This window comes from Salvelinus alpinus, chromosome 30 (genome assembly GCF_045679555.1).
Source record: "Salvelinus alpinus chromosome 30, SLU_Salpinus.1, whole genome shotgun sequence".
Lineage (NCBI taxonomy): Eukaryota > Metazoa > Chordata > Actinopteri > Salmoniformes > Salmonidae > Salvelinus > Salvelinus alpinus.
The window spans coordinates 45,704,987-45,725,839 of NC_092115.1; the positions used below are offsets into that span (position 1 = coordinate 45,704,987).

At 42.6% G+C, this 20,853-nt stretch overlaps 2 protein-coding genes across 7 annotated transcripts; one reads left to right on the plus strand and one right to left on the minus strand.

The window, feature by feature from the left end:
- Positions 1-728: 728 nt before the first annotated feature.
- Positions 729-3,904, minus strand: LOC139559630 (eukaryotic translation initiation factor 3 subunit F-like). The gene is made up of 8 exons (XM_071375785.1): positions 3,698-3,904; positions 3,248-3,318; positions 3,063-3,142; positions 2,725-2,862; positions 1,833-1,924; positions 1,533-1,669; positions 1,174-1,287; positions 729-907 (listed from the first exon to the last, which is right to left on the minus strand). Exons 1-8 carry the CDS (start codon positions 3,807-3,809, stop codon positions 830-832), a joined length of 822 nt encoding a protein of 273 aa, XP_071231886.1. The 5' UTR covers positions 3,810-3,904; the 3' UTR covers positions 729-829.
- Positions 3,905-4,222: 318 nt separating this feature from the next.
- Positions 4,223-19,938, plus strand: LOC139559629 (G protein-activated inward rectifier potassium channel 3-like). 6 transcript variants are annotated; one of them, XM_071375784.1, is made up of 9 exons: positions 4,245-4,343; positions 5,975-6,028; positions 6,324-6,726; positions 7,329-7,539; positions 8,200-8,401; positions 12,517-12,709; positions 17,077-17,274; positions 17,852-17,982; positions 18,537-19,938. In XM_071375784.1, the coding sequence occupies exons 3-9, from the start codon at positions 6,438-6,440 to the stop codon at positions 18,711-18,713; spliced, it is 1,401 nt and encodes a 466-aa protein (XP_071231885.1). In that variant the 5' UTR covers positions 4,245-4,343; positions 5,975-6,028; positions 6,324-6,437; the 3' UTR covers positions 18,714-19,938. The 6 variants fall into 6 exon arrangements, with proteins under 6 accessions (XP_071231881.1, XP_071231885.1, XP_071231880.1 ...); XM_071375779.1 differs by lacking the exon at positions 4,245-4,343 and adding an exon at positions 4,352-4,622; XM_071375780.1 differs by lacking the exon at positions 5,975-6,028 and having other exon boundaries at positions 4,223-4,343.
- The last annotated feature ends 915 nt before the right edge of the window (positions 19,939-20,853 follow it).

Consider the following 20,853-nt stretch of genomic DNA (forward strand, 5'->3'; position numbering starts at 1 on the left):
GAATGTAAACACTTGTTAAATGTATCCCTGATGCCCCTCGATACTAACTCTATTCATGGTAACGATGGGGAAAGGACCGAAATGTTTGTGTACTTGACTAAACTGTTTTAAAAATCAAGATTCAAAGAAATGAATGCATGCATGCACGAACTAGGTTTCATTGATGTTGATCTCAGTCAAAGGGAGAAATCTTACGTAAAAAGGTGGGTCTGAGGCATAAATATGATGTACATAAAATCAGACAGATACTAAAAGATGACCATTATATCAAAATGTGCATCCCAAATAGTTACTGGGAATTCTGCAGACCCCTCTTTGACCATCTAGTCCTCAGAATTCATTGATCCTCTCCTCTGCCATATTCTGTCCTCTCCCTGACCATGACCCCCTGTTGCCTAGGAAACAGCGGGGACCTCACCATGCAAGGCAACAGGCCTGAGCTCCTTAGTGCCACCTTGCGGACAAGATAGATTTCATCCCAGGGACCGGTGAAGTGGCAACTAAATCGGAATACAGTATTGAGACATATTTGTATCTCTTGTGACAACACCCATAGGGCGAAATAGAATTCACTCAAGCAAATGTATCTGACCTCACTTTTTCCAGAAATTAAAATGATGCTACAACTACGCATGCATTGTCCTATTCAGGACATTGTGGAATTTGTAAATAAATTGTCTTAGTTAGAAGACATTACCTAAGTTATAAAAGCAACCATAGCAATTAGGTACTGTTATAACACCTTTATTAATTTGAGTTTAAGAACATACACAAAAAATTAAATACAACTCCAAAAAAAGAAAAGTAAACAACCCCAATCTTTCAATGCTCAGAGTACCACGATTTTTTCGTTCAAGGCGATCTGTGCTTGAGTCAGATTCGATAGATAGGTCACCATCAACAGGTCCTGCAAATAGTAAAAGGTATACATTCACACAAACGTCATGAGGACAAGGGACAAACACAGTATGTACTAGAGCTGTTCAACTGAATAAATTCTAAGTACGTACCGAGTGTCTCAGAGTAAGATTGCTGATTTAAGAACAGCTCCACACAGTCCATGTGATCGTATCCATTCATTGTGATCTAAAAGCCTAAACTGATGCTAAATCAGCATTCCTACTCGGAGACACTTGATAAATACAGGCCCAAATCCAAAGGAGGCATACTCACGTTGATGTTGGAGTTGAGCATGGTCTCAAAGTCCTCTGCTGTGATCTTAGGAACTTTGTTGACCAGATCCATCAGGTAACGTCCAACACTGTTATCTGCTGTCTGTTTACCAGACTGAAACAGCCACAGAGAGAAAAGTGTTTCAGAAAACTAAGCTATGTAATCGTTGCTGTAAACACTACCCAGAGCCATCTATAACATATCATGCAACGGGCACACAGATCACTCCAATAGCAATGCAAACAGAGACTACTGACTGAGAACCCGAGCACTACGGGCCCTAGTCAAAAGTAGTGCACTACATAGGGAATAGGGTGCCATGTGGCATCGCCATTTATAGGCTCTGTGTATGTACTCACCAACACATCCTCTATGTAGGTCAGTACCGTGGCCAGCATGTCCTGAACCCGGCCAGCAGCCCCGCCAACCTGGCAGAGGTCAGAGGTCAGCCCATTGGTGGTGTTAGGAGCATCTCTCGTCCTCTCGAGAAGGTCAACTGGAATATAAAGACCATTATTTACCATTTATCAAGGAGTGTTACTTCCCCCCCCCCCCAATTAAACATATGACATAACAAATAAACAATGTCCAATAAAGGCACAAATTGGGACATAGAAAAGTTAAATGGATAGAAAACATGGCAAAGAGAACATTCTTACCGCCTATCCTCTCGGTGTCGTAATACTTGTATTTCACACTCAGAGGGGTGAACATCACACCGACTGTCTTTCCTAGCACACCCATCTGGGCACTGTCAGAGGAAACAAAGCAACGGAATAATAATGATTAATTTTAACGTATAAAGCAGGGATTCTCAAACTTTTTTGAGGCTAGGGACCTCCTTTGTGAAAGCAAATTCACCAGGAACCCCCTCAATCAGAACAACTTGAGTGATATAAAAATACATCATAAAGGAGTTTTACTATGACTTCGTGCAGCGCATTTTTTCCCCAAACTCATTTCCTGCAATTCTACACATCTTGTCACGGGCAGCGATGTTTTGTTGTTGCAGCTTTTAAAACTAATATCCAGCAATTCTACACATCTTACCATGAGGACAAGAGAAAACATTACAGTTTTAAAGCTTAAAATGGGGGAATATATTAATTATTGAGTTGAAAAATATATAATTGGTGGAGTACTGTGGATACCAATATCCTTGTGAGCCTCCCAGGCCCATGTTGCCCGGGGTTAAGAGCATAAAGTATTACATACAGTATGTTAAGAACTTATTGGATTTTATTAGACCCTCTAAATTTATTCCAGAGATCCTTGGCCAAAATGTGTTATATCTGTCGAGGACCTCCTGCGGACCTATGAGAACCTCTGTTATAGAACCACTTTTAACTACGTAAGGAATCTCAAAGCGAGAGAAAAAAAAGCAAACTAACCAAACAGCAAATGCAAACGTAGCAAAAAACAAAGACGAGGGCAGGAAGTCAAGAGTTTAAGAAATCCTTTGCGTCAGCAATAGCTTCTCGGTGGACAAACAAGTAATGAGACAGAAGTGCGACTGGTTGAAGTGAAAGGTTGCGAGGGGAAGTCACTGACCTGAGGTAGGCGCGGATGTTCATCTTCCCACTCTGCAGGGCGGTGTCCACTGTCAGGTGAATGGGGTTTGTGGCCTCTCGGCTGTAGTACTCATGGATCAACACAGAGTGCTCGGTGATCTCAAAGCCAGTGGCGTACCTGACGAAGGAGAATGGTTTCACTTTAGAGCAGAGTTTTATCTCCAGCATAGGCTTTTGGTCACAACACCACCTTTTAATTTTTTAGGGAATGTACCCATCCCATTAGATTGAATACATTACATCGGGTCATTCATTGTTAGTACTGGCATGAGACAAAAGCTTTACTGGATGGGAATAGGAAAACATTGGCCTACTCACCATCCGACGATGACCTCGCTGGGTGACACCCTCTTATGGAGCTCATACATGTTCTTGGCAAACTCCATGTCAACAGCAACCTGTCGCCGTCACAAAGACTACAGTGTCACTTCTGGTTTCACATGTGCCAACTTCACTCATTTCTACGTTACAGAGGTCGATAGGTGGCATCAGTTTCTACTCACCTCATCTTCAGACTCATTGTGGGGGACAGAGAAACAGTTGGTGACCTCAACAGAGTGTTTGTCAATGGTACCTTAGGAACACAAGAATGCAACAAGTTGTCATACTATTGTGCTTATGGGGACAAATAAGTGCAACTACTTCATGTAACCTATATTACTAACTAGCTAGCAACGTTAACTAAAAACCATTCGTAGCGTAGATAAGCTAAAACGTTAGAATACTTGGTAAAGTCGTAAGTTAAACCAGAGCTTTGGTAGCTAGTTAAGTAGCTATGATTGTCAAGATGTGAGATTGACAAGCACCCAACGAAGTGATGCTAGCTAGCTAACTAGCAACTAGCTAGCGAGACATACCGCTGTAGCTAGCAATTAGCTAGCGAGACATGCCGGATTCACTGCGCTTCGAATACATTTTCTTTACAGCTACTTTTCGGAGTAAATTTAAAGTACCAAGCAAGGTTCCGATCACACGACTCGCTCCCTCATTTCTCCGTTCGTATGAGTCACCGATGGAGGCGAGAACGACAGGGTGAATTTTCACCACAGGTCCGTACACCGACATCTTGAGAGATAAAATAAAATATTACGTTTACGGTAGTTTTATATGCAAGTATTGAAAGGTGCGTCACCTGCTGCATTGGAGGTCGCATTGCACACAGAGGCGACGCTATATTAAAAAAACACTTATAATTAAAGTAGTAGACTATAATACATGTGATTAACAATTAAATGCATCGGAAGACCAATTAATTTAGAAAATATTATCGATTCGTTTATTTTAAATGATGTTAGGCAATGTGGCTGTCCAGGAGAAAAACATTGTTTGTTTCACATGAAATTGATATGAATTAATTCACTCCAAAACGTCATCCTCCACAACACGAATACCCGTATGGCCTACTGCAAGCCTAATGAAGAATAGTGACGGTGATGACGACAGCATCCCCTCGACCGTCACGTCCATGATCTAACACCTGCACAACTTAAGTGATTCATACAACTCTATCGGACGCGGATCGGTGGTGCTGCTTGCACTGTCTGTACCCAATGATCTGTACAGACGAACTGCCACCATCTTAAACTCTTTGAAAACAAAGTAGGAAAATACAATAATATGCTATTTGTCAATACTAAAGGGCTTTTTCTATAATTAGCCCGCTTCCTATTGAGGATAACATCTAAAAAAAACACTAAAAAAAACTGTCGTTTGGTTGGGGTTGTCTTTGTTTACTGGTGAGAGAGGAGAGACTGAACTGATGCTTCGTCGAACACTCACCCGATCATCAGAGCTGATGGTAAACATAAAAAATGGGTAGGATTGAACCTAAGCGGACGATCTCCGAGGCTCACTGTTGGACCATCGACTCATCTATCTGTAAGGTCCTTATAAATAAAGTGATGGGATAAAATATATTAGGATAACCTTAAAGGTAGCGCTTTAGGCATCCATTTTAACATGAAACACGATGATTATTCATATTAGAATGACATTTGCCTGATTGCTGTTTTGTGTTCTTATAGCTATGTATTACAGAATACATTAAAAGTGACATTGTACATTTTCTGAGTAAGAATAGCCTTCTTACTCCGTTAAAATATTCCTGTAATTCATTGTGTCCCATAACAGACAGACAGACAGACAGACATCTATGACACACACACACATACACACACACACACACTCCCCATTATATTATTAGCTATTCCATAAATATAGATTATTAGACTAAAAGTAATGGGATGGGTTGAGTAGATAACGTTCAGTCAAGGACAGACATCCCAGTATGCAAAATGACGTTGAAAATAGATATTTTCCAGACATAGAAGTTACGGTCATTTTAGGTTCTGAATGGAAGGTGAAAAAATGTATGTTGAAATAAGGTTCATTTTTGGTTCCGAATGAAAGTTTAAAAGGCGTAATTTACAGAAATTGAAAAAACGTATTTTTTGGTCATTGATTCTATGGCCAAATTTCAACTGCACACACATTCTCAATGAAGTAAACATTATAGCCCAATAAGAATGTTTAAATCCATGACGAAAGAGGAGCCAATTGAAGATTGTAACATAAAATATGAATTATTGCTCCCATTTGCCACATGCACATATGTTAGCTTATTCAAAAGCTTTAAAACTTGCCACGATTGTGTTCAAAGGAGTCTGACTTAACGAATAAACCAACAGACCACGGACTAACAACATTCTGAGTAACGGTTAACAAAAAAATATTGCTATGACTGTGATATGTTGTTAGTTCAATGCACTGACTGTAAGTCGCTCTGGAGTGTCTGCTGAATGACGAATATTATTGTAAAAACAGAAAAAATCTGTCCTAATCATAAACATCTAGTGTTTCACAAGTTTGAACAGCACAGTACAGTACGGCACAGTTCAGTACAGTAGAGCACAGTGCGGTACAGGAAAGTAGAGTTTTATCCAGTATAGTAGAGTACAGTACAGCAGGACAGTAGAGTTTAATTCAGTACAGTACAGTAGAGTTTAATTCAGTAGAGTATAGTACAGTACAGTTTAGTTCAGAAGAGTACATTTGACTAAAGTAGTGTACAATACAGCACATTATACCGTACTATACTCTACTATACTCTACTGTACTGAGCACAGTAGAGTAGACGTCTATGATTGGTTCATATTTTGTCCGGTGCGGATCAAAAAATCCACGTCCATGGACTTTTAACCGCACCAACAACAACAAAAATTTTTTTTAAGAGATGGCTGGTCTGGACAGGACCAGAAAAAGATGCCCAAAAGACATCGGCGTTGGTCAGTACTTATGGTTTGGGTATTGAGGACAATTTAGTGAGGGGCATATTCTGTTCCCCAAATGGCACCCTGGTTACTATAGTGTGCACTACTTTTTACCCTGGCTCATAGGGAATAGGGTGCCATTTGGGATACAGTTCATCAGTATAGTGAAGGACATCAGTACTGCTCAACACTAGCCCCACAGTCCCCTTAGAAAATATTTACTGAAAGCAGAGCACTTTAAATACCCCACTCTTCTATGATCTCACAATAATAATTTGAATCAATTTCCCCATCCTTGTTTTGTTTCCAGGACCTTGATGGACAGAACCCAATTAAACAGTCAATAACCATCGGACAGAGTCTGCCATAGGAATAAATCGAGGACCCAGGAACACGAACACACACACACACACCATCATTCCTGATGGCGCTTGAGAACTCTGTTTTCACCTTGAGGCCAGAGTCCCTCTCTCTCCCCGTGGTGGAGAAAGGGAAGGTGCTGGTGGAAGAGGCTACCGAGGTGATGGTGTCCACCGGAGTGTTTCATGTGTCCGAGGAACTGGGCCATGTGGTTACGACAGATACCGCCCAGCCCTCCGCTAACAGATCGTGGAAGTCCAAGCTGGCAGAGAGGCAGGCAAATGCAGCATCTGATGAGTATGTTAAGAAGCTGCCTCGGGTGATGGAGAAGGAGAGGGGCAGATTTGGCTGGGGTGAGTAGTGGTGCTGTTAACTTTAAATGTGTTCCAAATGGCACCCTATTGGCATCCCATAGGGCTCTGGTCAAAAGTAGTGCACTATATAGGGAATACGGTGCCACAGTAGTCTGCAGATAGGGGGTTATTGACTATGCAATAGTCTAATATTTTCTCTCCCTCCCCCCTCCACACTGACGCATTGCTTATTGGCAAAACATGTGTACTTTCTCCCTCCCTCTTCTCCTTCCACAGTTTCACCTCCTCCTCCAGCATCTCTTCCTCCTACTCCTGTGCAAAATGGCTGTTCCGTTGGTTTCTCCCTCAGTGATTTGGATATTCTCACAACAACCCCTCTGTCTTCCTATTACTAAGTCCCTTTAGTTCTGCTGTCGATATGTCAATGTTCTCTCTCTCTCTCTCTCTCTCTCTCTCTCTCTCTCTCTCTCTCTCTCTCTCTCTCTCTCTCTCTCTCTCTCTCTCTCTCTCTCTCTCTCTCTCTCTCTCTCTCTCTCTCTCTCTCTCTCTCTCTCTCTCTCTCTCTCTCTCTCTCTCTCTCTCTCTCTCTCTCTCTCTCTCTCTCTCTCTCTCTCTCTCTCTCTCTCTCTCTCTCTCTCTAGCTAAGAGACGTAAGAGGCAGCGCTATGTGGAGAAGAATGGCAGATGTAACGTGTCGCATGGCAACATGAGGGAAACGTACCGTTATCTGACAGATATCTTCACCACCCTGGTGGACCTCAACTGGCGCTGCTCTCTCTTCGTCTTCGTTATGGCCTACGCCATCACCTGGCTCTTCTTTGGAGCCATCTGGTACCTGATAGCGTACCTCAGGTGAGAGAGACAGAAAGCAGGCCAGGACAGCACTCATACAGAGCATGACAGGGGACACTTGGCGTGCGTCCCAAATGACACCTTATTCCCTATTATCCGCTCAGTCCCATGTATTTTTTAGAATGGGTCCCAAATGGCACCCTATTCTCCATACACCCTATTCCCCTATGGGCCCTGATCAAAAGTAGGGCACTAGGGAGGAGGGTGCCATTTCAGACACATCCATGGTATCACTGTCTGGGAGAATCACTCTAGATCAGGGGTCCCCAATTACATTCAGCTGTGGGCCGATTTGTCTTTGAGCGGACTGTCTGGAGCCCGGAACATAGTTATAAATAATTTGTACACTGCAAATTGAGCGCAAGAATCCCAAACAGATATAGTATTTGACAAAAACAGTATAATTTCAAAACTTGATTACATTGGGATACAATCACATACTGTATGCACTGTGTACAGTCTTTTATGTCCAACAATGAAAATTATGAAAAATAATAAATACATTTTGCTCTGAAAACTATTATTATTATGTCATTTCTTCTCTGTAAAGCAAGTGGAAGTATATTAGTCAATGGATAGTTTTTTCACATCCTACATTTTTGTCGCCTCTTTGCTTCTCTCCCTCTTTCCCCTTCACTCTCCCTCCTGCCTCCCACCCAGAGGGGATCTAGATCATCTGGAGGATGAGACATGGACACCGTGCGTCAACAACGTGAACGGATTCATCTCGGCCTTCCTCTTCTCCATTGAGACAGAGACCACCATCGGTTACGGCTACCGTGTCATCACTGACCAGTGTCCAGTGGGCACCATGCTGCTCCTGCTCCAGGCCATACTGGGATCTATGGTCAACGCCTTCATGGTGAGACTCATGGACTGCATCTCAAATGGCACCCTATTCCCTATATAGTGCTCTACATTTGACCAGAGCCCTATATAGTGCAATAATTTTGACCAGAGCCCTATGTAGTGCACTACTTTTGACCAGATCCCTGTATAGCAGTGGCTATTCGTGGATGACAAGGGAAGCCAGGCTTCCCCTCAAAACATTTGAGGAAAAAAAGAAACAATTATTTATGTATCGTTTCTCTTTGTTTCATGATTTTCCTTCAATTCACAAGAGGCTGAAGGTATCTCATCGGATAAAGCATTTGAGCGAGCGAAACAGCACCCTTCTGTCTCTGTATTTGTAGCCCATCTATTTGAAGCTGTCTGGTCAAAAAGAGTAGAACATTGTTGCTGGCCATTTTTTTTATTTCACCTTTATTTAACCAGGAAGGCCAGTTGAGAACAAGTTCTCATTGCCAACTGCGACCTGGTCAAGATAAAGCAAAGCAGTGCAACAACACGGAGTTACACATAAACAAACGGACAGTCAATAACACAATAGAAACATCTATGTACAGTGTGTGCAAATGTAGAAGAGTAGGTAGGTAAGGCAATAATTAGGCCATAGAGGTGAAATAATTACAATTTAGCATTAACACTGGAGTGATAGATGTGCAGATGATGATGTGCAAGTAGAGATACTGGGGTGCAAAAGAGCAAGAGGGTAAATAACAATATGGGGATGAGGTAGTTGGGTGTGCTATTTACAGATTGGATGTGTACAGGTACAGTGCTCGGTAAGCTGCTATGACAGCTGATGCTTGAAGTTAGAGAGGGAGATATAAGACTCCAGCTTCAGTGATTTTTGCAATTCGTTCCAGTCATTGGCAGCAGAGAACTGGAATGAAATGGGGCCAACGAAAGTGTTGGCTTTGGGTGTGAAATATACCTGCTGGAGCGCGTGCTACGGGTGGGTGTTGCTATGGTGACCAGTGAGATGAGGTAAGGCGGGGCTTTACCTAGCATAGACTTATAGATGACCTGGAGCCAGTGGGTTTGGCGACGAATATGTAGTGAGGGCCAGCCAACGAGAGCATACAGGTCGCAGTGGTGGGTAGTATATGGGGCTTTGGTGACAAAACGGATGGCACTGTGATAGACTACATCCAGTTCGCTGAGTAGAGTGTTGGAGGCTATTTTGTAAATTACATCGCCAACGTCAAGGATTGGTTGGATAGTCAGTTTTACGAGGGTATGTTTGGCAGCATGAGTGAAGGAGGCTTTGTTGCAAAATAGGAAGCCAATTCTAGATTTAATTTTGGATTGGAGATGCTTAATGTGAGTCTGGAAGGAGAGTTTACACTAACCAGACACCTAGGTATTTGTAGTTGTCCACATATTCTAAGTCAGAACCGTCCAGAGTAGTGATGCTAGTCGAGAGGGAGGGTGCGCGCAGCAATCGGTTGAAGAGCATGCACTTAGTTCTGCTTGAATTTAAACGCAGTTGGAGGCCTCGAAAGGAGTGTTGTATGGCATTGAAGCTTGTTTGGAGGTTTGTTAGCACAGTGTCCAAAGAGAAGCCAGATGTATACAGAATGGTGTCGTCTGCGTAGTGGTGGATCAGAGAATCACCAGCAGCAAGAGCGACATCATTGATATATGCAGAGAAAAGAGTCGGCCCGAGAATTTAACCCTGTGGCACCCCCATAGAGACTACTAGAGGTCCGTACAACAGGCCCTCCGATTTGACACACTGAACTCTATCTGAGAAGTAGTTGGTGAACCAGGCGAGGCAGTCATTTGAGAAGCCAAGGCTATTGAGTCAGCCGATAACAATGCGGTGATTGACAGAGTCGAAAGCCTTGGCCAGGTAGATGAAGACGGCTGCACAGTACTGTCTTTTATCGATGGCGGTTATGATATCATTTAGGATCTTGAGCGTGGCTGAGGTGCACCTATGACCAGCTCGGAAACCAGATTGCATAGTGGAGAAGGTATAGTGGGATTCGAAATGGTCGGTGATCTGTCCTTAGAATTTTCAATCCCAATGACGATAACTAACAATTATTTTAAGTTTTGTCCAATCCCCAAGGTTTGTAAGACCCTGGGTTTAATAATAATTAGGCAAAGACTCAGCTTATGCAAAAGGTCCGTACAGTTTATTCAGAGAACGTTCTGAAGTCCATAATACAAAGACATCCATTTTATAGTTCACTCCCTATTTACGCACATACATACACACAAACAGTAGATATCCTACGCACATACATACACACGAACAGTAGGTGAGTTGTATCCACTGTTTATCACTACCAAGCTGGCAGTTCCATTCCCCCCGAGATTAGAGGAACCTTGAAAGGACTCCCTGTTCTATCATACGTATCTCAGAGTTCTAGCCAGGTCGGGTCAAACACAGTTGAATTGTTCTCAGTATTTTCTTAGACACACACACACACACGTTTCTCTCCCTCACATGTCTCTACTAAACCTTATTGGACTTACGCTTAGTACTTTAATTATTCATTATACATGCTACATAAACTAATAATCACTAATAGTTAACGTTTCAGGGTGGAATTCTTTAATCATTACCTTTAAGCATATAAATTCCCTTATCATGATCTGTTTGTTAACTTGACTTTCGAAGATTTTAGAAAAGCAGAGCAGGATGGATATACTGTAGGTCTATAACAGTTTTGGTCTAGAGTGTCTCCCAATTTGAAGAGGGGGATGACCGCGGCAGCTTTCCAATCTTTGCAGATCTCAGACGATATGAAAGAGAGGTTGAATAGGCTAGTAATAGGGATTGCAACAATTTCGGTGGATAATTTTAGAAAGAGAGGGTCCAGATTGTCTAGCCCAGCTGATTTGTAGGGATCCAGATTTTGCAGCTCTTTCAGAACATCAGCTGTCTGGATTTGGGTGAAGGAGAAGCGGTGGGGCGGGCTTGGGCAAGTTTCTGCAGGGGGTGCTGAGATGTTGGCTGGGGTAGGGGTAGCCAGGTGGAAAGCATGACAGTGTGGTTTAAGCATTGTTGTGGACAAAACATCCAATTTAGTTGTTTTTCTATTTTAGAAAGTGTGACTTTGAGAGCGAAAACCTTAAATGTGAAAACCTGTGAACATCTGACTCAGTTGACAGCCTGTATTTCAATAGTAGGCCGCTATTAGCCTACAAAATCGGTGGAGGCTGTTGAGGGGAGGATGGCTCATAATAATGGCTGGAACTGCGCAAATGGAAACCATGTGTTTGACGTATTTGATACCATTCCACTTATTCTGCTCCAACCATTCCTCCCCAATTAAGGTGCCACCAACCTCCTGTGGCCTACTTGCACAGTATTGTTTGGGTTGGCCTGACTGTGAAAGACCAATATGGGATTTATCATTTTAGGTAATTCAGAGTATGTCACTATTTGTCATTTTTTGAATTTTTCACACAGGGCACCTTTCGGGGTTTTTGGGGTAAAATTTGAGAAGTATACCCACTTCTCCAGGCACCACTGCACCACTGCACCACTGCCCATAGTGTGGAAATATACACTGAGTGAACAGAACAGTAGAAACACCTTCATAATATTGAGTTGCACCCCCTTTTGCCCTCAGAACAGCCTCAATTCGTTGGGGCATGGACTACAAGCGGTCGAAGGCGTTCCACAGGGATGCTGGCCCATTTTGACTCCATTTTGACTCCACAGGTGTTTCAAGTTGACTGGATGTCCTTTGGGTGGTGGACCATTCTTGATACACACGGGAAACTGTGGAGCATGAAAAACACAGCAGCATTGCAGTTCTTTACGAACTCAAACCGGTGCGCCTGGCACCTACACCCATACGCCGTTCAAAGGCACTTAAAAATGTTGTCTTGTCCATTCACCTTCTGAATGGCACACGATACAATCCATGTCTCAATTGTCTCGAGGCTTAAAAATCCTTCTTTAACCTGTCTCCTCCCCTTCATCTACACTGATTGAAGAGGATTTAACAGGTGACATCAATAAGGGATCATAGCTTTCACCTGGATTCACCTGGTCCGTCCGTCGGGAAAGAGCAGGTGCTCCTAATGTTTTGTACACTCAGTGTATATAAAACACAGGAAATCACTTTTTGACCGCACTGGGCCTAATCTTTTTCTTCATCTTTTGATCAGGTGGGCTGTATGTTTGTGAAGATCTCTCAGCCCAATAAGCGTGCGGAGACCCTGGTTTTTTCTAAGAATGCAGTGATCTCTCTGAGAGATGACAAACTGTGTCTGATGTTCCGGGTGGGGGACCTGCGCAGCTCCCACATTGTTGGGGCCAACATGAGGGCCAAACTCATCAAGTCTAAACAGACTCAGGAAGGTAAGGCTAACATACCATCCATCGCCATACAAGGTCTGCATCCCAAATGGCACCATATTCCCTATATAGTGCACTACTTTTGGTCAAAAGGGGAATAGGGTACCATTTGGGATGCAGATATATATTTTCACATAATCTATTTCTGTATATTATGGAAGCATTCGGAAAGTATTCAGACCCCTTTACTTTTTCAATTTTGTTACGTTACAGCCTTCTTCTAAAATGTATTAAATTATATATTTTTCTCATCATTCTACACACTATACCCCATAATGACAAAGCAAAAACAGGTTTTTAGAAATGTTTGAACATTTATTGAAATGAAAAAACCTTATTTATACCTTATTTATTTAAGTAAGTAAGTAAGTATTCAAACCCTTTGCTATAAGATTCAAAATTGAGCTCAGGTGCATCCTGTTTCCTTTGATCATCCTTGAGATGTTTCTACGATTTGATTGGAGTCCACCTGTGGTCAATTCAATTGATTGGACATGATTTGGAAAGGCACACACCTGTCTATATAAGGTCCCACAGTTGACAATGCATGTCAGAGCAAAAACCAAGCCATGAGGTCAAAGGAATTGTCCGTAGAGCTCCGAGACAGGATTGTGTCGAGGCACAGATCTGGGGAAGGGTACCAAAACATTTCTGCAGCATTGAAGGTCGCCTAGAACACAGTGGCCTCCATCAATCTTAAATGGATGAATGAAGTTTGGAACCACAAAGACTCTTCCTAGAGCTGGCCGCCTGGCCAAACTGAGCAATCTGGGGTGAAGGGACTTTGTCAAGGAGGTGACCAAGAACCAGGTGGTCACTCTGACAGAGCTCCAGAGTTCCTCTGTGGAGATGGGAGAACCTTCCAGAAGGACAACCGTCACTGCAGCACTCCACCAATCAGGCCTTTATGGTAGAGTGGCCAGGCGGAAGCCACTCCTCATTACAAGTCACATGACAGCCCACTTGGAGTTTGCCAAAAGGCACCTAAAGGACTCACAGACCATGAGAAACAAGATATTGAACTCTTTGCCAAGCGTCACATCTGCCAAGCGTCACATCTGGAGGAAACCTGGCACCATGAAGCATGGTGGTGGCAGCATCATTCTGTGTGGATGTTTTTCAGCGCCAGGGACTTGGAGACTAGTCAGGATCGAGAGAAAAATGAAACGGAGAAAAGTAAAGAGAGATCCTTGATGAAAATCTGCTCCAGAGCGCTCAGGACCTCAGACTGGGGCGAAGGTTAACCTTCCAACAGGACATCGACCCTAAGCACACAGCCAAGACAACGCAGGAATGGTTTCGGGACAAGACAGAGGAAATCTGCAGAGAAGAATGGGAGAAACTCCCCAAATACAGGTGTGCCAAGCTTGTAGCGTCATACTCAAGAAGACTCGAGGCTTTAATCGCTGCCAAAGGTGCTTCAACAAATTATTGAGTAAAGGGTTAGAATACTTATGTAAATGTGATATTTACATAAGTATTAGCAAAATTAGCAAAATGTTATAAAAAAGTTTTTACAATCCTGTCTCGGAGCTCCACTGGGAATTCATTCGACCTCATGGTTTGGTTTTTGCTTTGACATGCACTGTCAACTTTGGGACCTTGTGCAGTGTTTTCTTTGTTTTCAACCTCGTGTTGCGTTTCGGGGTCACGACTAGTCGTAAACCTTGGCTGCAGCATGTTTTATACCCCAGGGTAGGAAGGGCGTTCCCAGACACGCTCTCTGGGTTTCCTGGGGCGTAGCTAGTTACGAGGCAAGGTATTATAAATTGCTATGGTCTCGTTTAGACAACTAAAATCCCAGTCTTATCGTCACCAAAACATTCTCTTTCATCTGGATATTTTCTACACAACATAAAGTATGTAAACATCACATACACATTATGAAAACTCTTCAAGTTAGAATGTTTTTGTTATAACGTCTTCATTTAACTTTTAATAACATAACAACATCGACTTTCATTTTCATATTCCATCTATCATTTTTACCACTATTTTGGCTAATGAAATATAACGTCCCGAAGTCCATTTATTGCATGTTACAGTTTTGAGGTAGATTCTCCATAAGTCCAAACAGACATTCCAGTCCCAAACACTAAAGGACAAAGGATTCGTCTGCTGCTTTAAGATTTACAATGGGCGTGAGGTATCATAACCCCCCCCCCAATCAATCAATCCCTCTATACCTCTCCCCTCTGCAGGAGGGAGAGAGATCTCTGTAGAACCGTGATCCGCTTTGTCATTATGGGGTATTTTGTGTAGATTGCTGAGTTTTTTTAATTTATTTAATCCATTTTAGAATAAGGCTGTAACCTAACAAAATGTGAAAAAAGTCAGAGGGTATGAATACTTTCTGAAGGCACTGATATATACTACCAGTCAAAAGTTTTAGAACACCTACTCATTCAAGGGTTTTTCTTTATTTTTACTATTTTCTACATTGTAGAATAATAATGATGATAGGTTTGGATTTATGAACTTTAAATCCTTTTTAATCATTAGTTGTAATAGAGAAATGAGGGGTGCTAAAACCATTAACCTCTGGTGTAGCCCCTCGGCTATCTGTAGGAGGAAGGTATATGGTGAGGGCTATTAAGCTTGGAATGTATTGAGCGTAGGGAAAGCGATCACATGTGGCAGGCATTGATAAGGGGAGTGAGCCATGGATTAGTGAGATCAGGTCGAGATCAGGTCAGTTCACGTTAAGGGAGAAATAAAAGTTTATGGCCCGTATCACTTCGTGTCCTGCCGAGCAGTAAAGATAAAATGTTTGTTCAGATGTGTAGGAGGAGACAGCCTAGGAGAAAGGGTTAAATATCACTGCTTGTGTGAAAAGGTTTTTGTCTAATGCAGCTGTATTGATCCTCTGGGAAGAATAAACTTGGTTTAAGCTTTCATAGTGTCCGTCGAGTTTTTACTCTGAGAATTAGAACCTAACAGTGAAGACATCAAAACTATGAAATAGCACATATGGAATCATATAGTAACCAAAAAAGTGTTAAACAAATCAAAATGCATTTTGAGATTCTTCAAATAGCCACCTTTTCCCTTGATGACAGCTTCGCAAACTCTTGGCATTCTCTCAACCAGCTTCACGAGGAATGCTTTTCCAATAGTCTTGAAGGAGTTCCCACATACGCTGAGCACTTGTTGGCTGCTTTTCCTTCACTCTGCGGTCCAACTCATCCCAAACTCATCCCAAACGATCTCAATTTGGTGATTGTGGAGGCCAGGTCATCTGATGCAGCACTCCATCACTTTCCTTCTTGGTAAAAGCCTGGAGGTGTGTTTTGGGTCATTGTCCTGTTGAAAAACAAATTATAGTCCCACTAAGCGCAAACCAGATGGTATGGCTTATCGCTACAGAATTCTGTGGTAGCCATGCTGTTTAAGTGTGCCTTGAAATTCTAAATAAATCACTGACAGTGTCACCAGCAGTCAGGCGCAGAGAGCAAGGTAGTTCAAAACGTGGATCTTTATTCCAAGAACAGAGTAACTGTCACGCCAAACACAAGAGCGCATAAAATACCCAGTCCAACAAATAGGACGAAACTGTCCAGGAAAACAGAATCCACAATAATCCACACACCATGAACAGAAAAACAAGCCCGCACAAAAGCCGGCGGGCCTACCGGGTTTAAATAGTCCAAAACCCAAACAAGAAACAGGTGAAACTAATCAGACAAAACTAACTGAAACAGAAAAGGGGATCGGTGGCAGCTAGTAGGACGACGACCGCCGAGCGCCGCCCGAGCAGGAAGAGGCACCATCTTCGGCGGGATTTGTGACACTCCTCTATGCGTCACGATGGGAACCACACATGCGGAGATCATTCGTTGACGTACTCTGCGTCTGACATGGTGGTTGGAACCAAAAAATCTCCAATTTGGACTCATCAGACCAAAGGACAGATTTCCACCGGTCTAATGTCCTTTGCTCTTGTTTCTTGGCCCAAGCAAGTCTCTTCTTCTTATTGGTATCCTTTAGTAGTGGTTTCTTTGCAGAAAATCGTCCATGAAGGCCTGATTCACGCAGTCTCCTCTGAACAGTTGATGTTGAGATGTGTCTGTTACTTGAACTCTTCTACAATGTAGAAAATAGTCAAATTTAATAAAAACCCTTGAATGAGTAGTTGTGTTCAAACTTTTTACTGGTACAGTATATGCTCACTAAGGGCATATTTCCTGTGCACAGATTAATCCTAGTCCTGGACTGAAAACCTAGTCCTGAAGGTCTTATAACTCACTTCTCACCTGCTCTCTCGTGCTCCCCCTCTCCTCATCTCGCCCTGCCTCTCCATCTCTCCCCCTCCCCTTCACCCCTCTCCATCTCACCCCCTCTCGCCCTCTTCCTCCTCTCCCCCTCTCCAGGTGAGTTTATCCCTCTGGACCAGACAGACATCAGTGTGGGTTTTGAGACAGGGGACGACCGCCTGTTCCTGGTGTCTCCACTGGTCATCTCCCATGAGATTGACCACCACTCGCCCTTCTGGGACATGTCTCAAGGCCAGCTGGAGAAAGACGACTTCGAAATGGTCGTCATCCTGGAGGGAATGGTGGAGGCCACAGGTTAGTCCATGGCTGCGTCTCAAATGTCACCCTATTCAATATATAGTGCACAACTTTTGACCAGGGCCCAAAGGCAGTAGGGCCGTCATCCTGGAAAGAATGGTGGAGGCTATTGGTTAGTCAATATCCTGAATCACAAATGGCAAACTATTAAAAAAACAAGTGTAAAAACCGCACACTAGAAAAGACAGGCAACCGACTTCACTTCATTTGTTTTTCATTTGCAGTGAATCAACGGACCACACATTTCGTGTACAGCTTCTTCAAGTTCACATACGCACACCATATTTATTCACAGTTTGTATACTATTTGGACTATGCCTCTGCCTGTTCTCATGATCTGTTATGAGACTGTTGTATAGTGTGGTGCACACACAGAGATCCTGCACACACACACACACACACACAGTGAATTATATGATACCTATGGGTGCACCATGCTTTGAAAGTGGAAGTGACTTCACCGCCCACTGAGAAAAGATTTGCTTAGTCATCATAGTAGCTGTAGGTGAGCTGCCAGGGAAGGTTAATACAGTATGTGTTCTCACTATATGTGTGTGTGTGTTGGCACCCCCAGGTATGACGTGCCAGGCGCGGAGCTCTTACCTGGCAGATGAGGTCCAGTGGGGTCACAGGTTCAGCCCTATGATGTCACTGGCCGACGGGTTCTTTGACATCGACTATGGCGCCTTCCAACAAACCTTTGAGGTAAGAACACACAAACACACAACACTCCAGAAAGAGGAAGGGCTGAAAGCAGCCAGGGCCGCGGTGTGTTGGGGCTCCCGAGTGGTGCAGCGGTCTAAGGCACTGCATCTCAGTGCACGAGGCGTCACTACAGTCCCTGATTCGTATCCAGGCTGAATCACATATGGCCGTGATTGGGAGTTCCATAGGGCGGCGCACAATTGGCCCAGCGTCGTCCGTGTTTGGCCGGGATAGGCCATCATTGTTAATAAGAATTTATTCTTAACTGACTTGCCTAGTTAAATAAAGGTTAAATAAATAAATAAAAGTCTTAGCAATCACATGCTGGATGTCGGTGGCGATTCAACATGTGGATATAAACAGCTGCTTTTAATCATGTACCTGGCTATGTGCATCACTACCACTAGAACAAAACAACACAGTTTAACCGTTTCCCCCTACTGGTGTGTTTCCTCTTTTACTCTTGTCGTGTCACAAATGTTTTTACCCTGATTTTGAAAGTCTTCTTTCAAGTTGTGTCTGATAACTGCAGCTCATACCTCTTCTTCCCTTAGGTGGACACTCCCTCCTGCTCAGCGCACGAACTCTCATTGACGGCGGCCCGATTGGAGGCTCATCTGTATTGGTCAATCTCCAGTAAACTGGATGAAGAGAAATGGGAGGGATCTTCTCTGACCAACCAATCAGGAAAGCAGCTAGACAATGGGAAAGGAGGGGTCGTTGATCACTAGAATACAAGAGCAGTCAGGACCAGGAGGGTTGAATGGTTGTCACCACCGACCAGTCAGAATCAGAGGCCTAAAGTAGATCTGATAGAGTTCCAAAATGGCACCCTATCCCCTATACAGTGCACTACTTTTGACCAAAGCCCTGTACTATATAGGGAATAGGCTGCCATTTGGGACATACTTTCAATCAATGTCATGACAGGAGGACCCACAACTACAGTACTGTAAATTACTTTTAGCTAATGTATAGTATACAGCCATAGAACATTTGTTCCCAAGGGAGAGATGGGTGGTTTAAAAAGGCTCATTGCTACTTCATTGCTTTGTTTAATAACACTGACTAGAAATGACAAATTATATCAATTACATTTTCTCTTTATGATATTTCATTCTTACCACGAGCGTCTGTGCTATACTAGAATTATATTCTATCTTCTATTGTTATTGCTCTAATCACCTCTGACAACATACATGATATTAATTAATACACTGTTATTTCAAAGAATGAAGTATTGACAATTCTTAGTCAGGAAAGAGGATGTTCAGCCAGGTAAGATACTGAAATGTTCAGAGACATAGAAAGAGCAGCTTGTTTTGGAACACTCTGGAACGTTCAGAGACAGAAAGAGAAGCATGTCATGTATTGGCTGAATGGGAGAGTCAATGTTTAAAAAGGAAATCTGTATTACAGATAATGGGATAGAGTGTGATAGAAGAGACCATGTATGTTTTTCACTTTAATGTGTATAGAGGATATAAAGGAATAGATTGAAATGGTATCTCTAAATCTTTATCTAAAAAACAAAACAAGGATTGTTTTAAAATATATATAGAAGTGTACATTAAGAATGGATGACATTAAAACAACCTCTGTTTTGTGACTCATTTAGATGTAAAATCATTTCTGTGTTCACTTAAAATGTTCACATCACAAGTACTGTAGCTTATCACTGACCCCATCCCAATAGGGTGAGTAGTGGAAGTATTCATCCAACAAGCTTTGAGATAAAACCAAGCATTTGCTCTCTTGGGAATGTTTCAGTGCGCTTTCACATAGAATATAAGTAGCACAATGAAATATCTTCTTTCGATAGCCTCATAGGATGTAAACACACCAATGTCCTGCTCAGCTCAGCCCAACCTCCTGCTTCTGCTGCTGTGTACATATGTGAGTGTTTTTAATATTGAATTCTATAAGAATTAATAAACTGTATTCCACACAAACTTTCTTCATCTTTGCCCCTGACTTTTATCAATGTGGTCTTTATTGTACTTTTTCACTGTTAATCCTTTGGGGTATACCGTTTCACTGAACAATTTCACTTCTGTCAATCCATTTGTCCAACAATTTGTTTTGTGTGAGACAATCTGGGTTAGAGTCTATTGGCAATACTTGACAAATCAAAAGTTGCCAGTTCCCTCAATGTGGCACAGAATCTGTGAGAAGAGACTAGTGTACCAGTTCACCAATCCCTAGGATGAAGTCCCTATCTTGTCCTCACGATGGAACTGAAGAGCTCAGGCCTGTTGGCTGGCACAATGAGGGGTCCCCGCTGTTTCCTAGGCAACAGGGTCATGCTCAGGGAGAAGGTCATCACTAGTTACCACAGCCACAAAGTCAGATTTATGTCAAAACCCCACCTATTTGTACAATTTCTATTCTTAAAATGTGATTTGAAAACTAACCCTAACCACACTGCTAACCTTATGACTAACCTTAAATTAAGTCCAAAAAGTTCATTTTTGTTTTCATCAATTTTTATGATATAGCCAATTTTGACATTGTGGCTGTAGTAGCAAGTGACAACCCAGTGAGAGAGAAGAACATGGGAGAGGAGAGGATGAATTCTGAGGACCAGAGAGTCAAATGAATTCTGAGAACCAGAGGGTCAAAGAGAGGTGTGCTGAATTCCTAAGCACTCCTGTATATCTGAAAATAATAAGTTTAACAAATACGGTATTTGCTTCACCTCGTGGATTTCACCTATCCTGTCATTTCATATCTGAGTACGAGTGCCTGACATGTTCTGTTGTTGTTTTACTCATATAATTAGAACGTAATAGTATCGTTCTATGGTTCTCGCCACTCCCCCTCGTCTGAAAGGAGATGACGTCGTCACGGTCTCCATGGCATCGAAGAAAG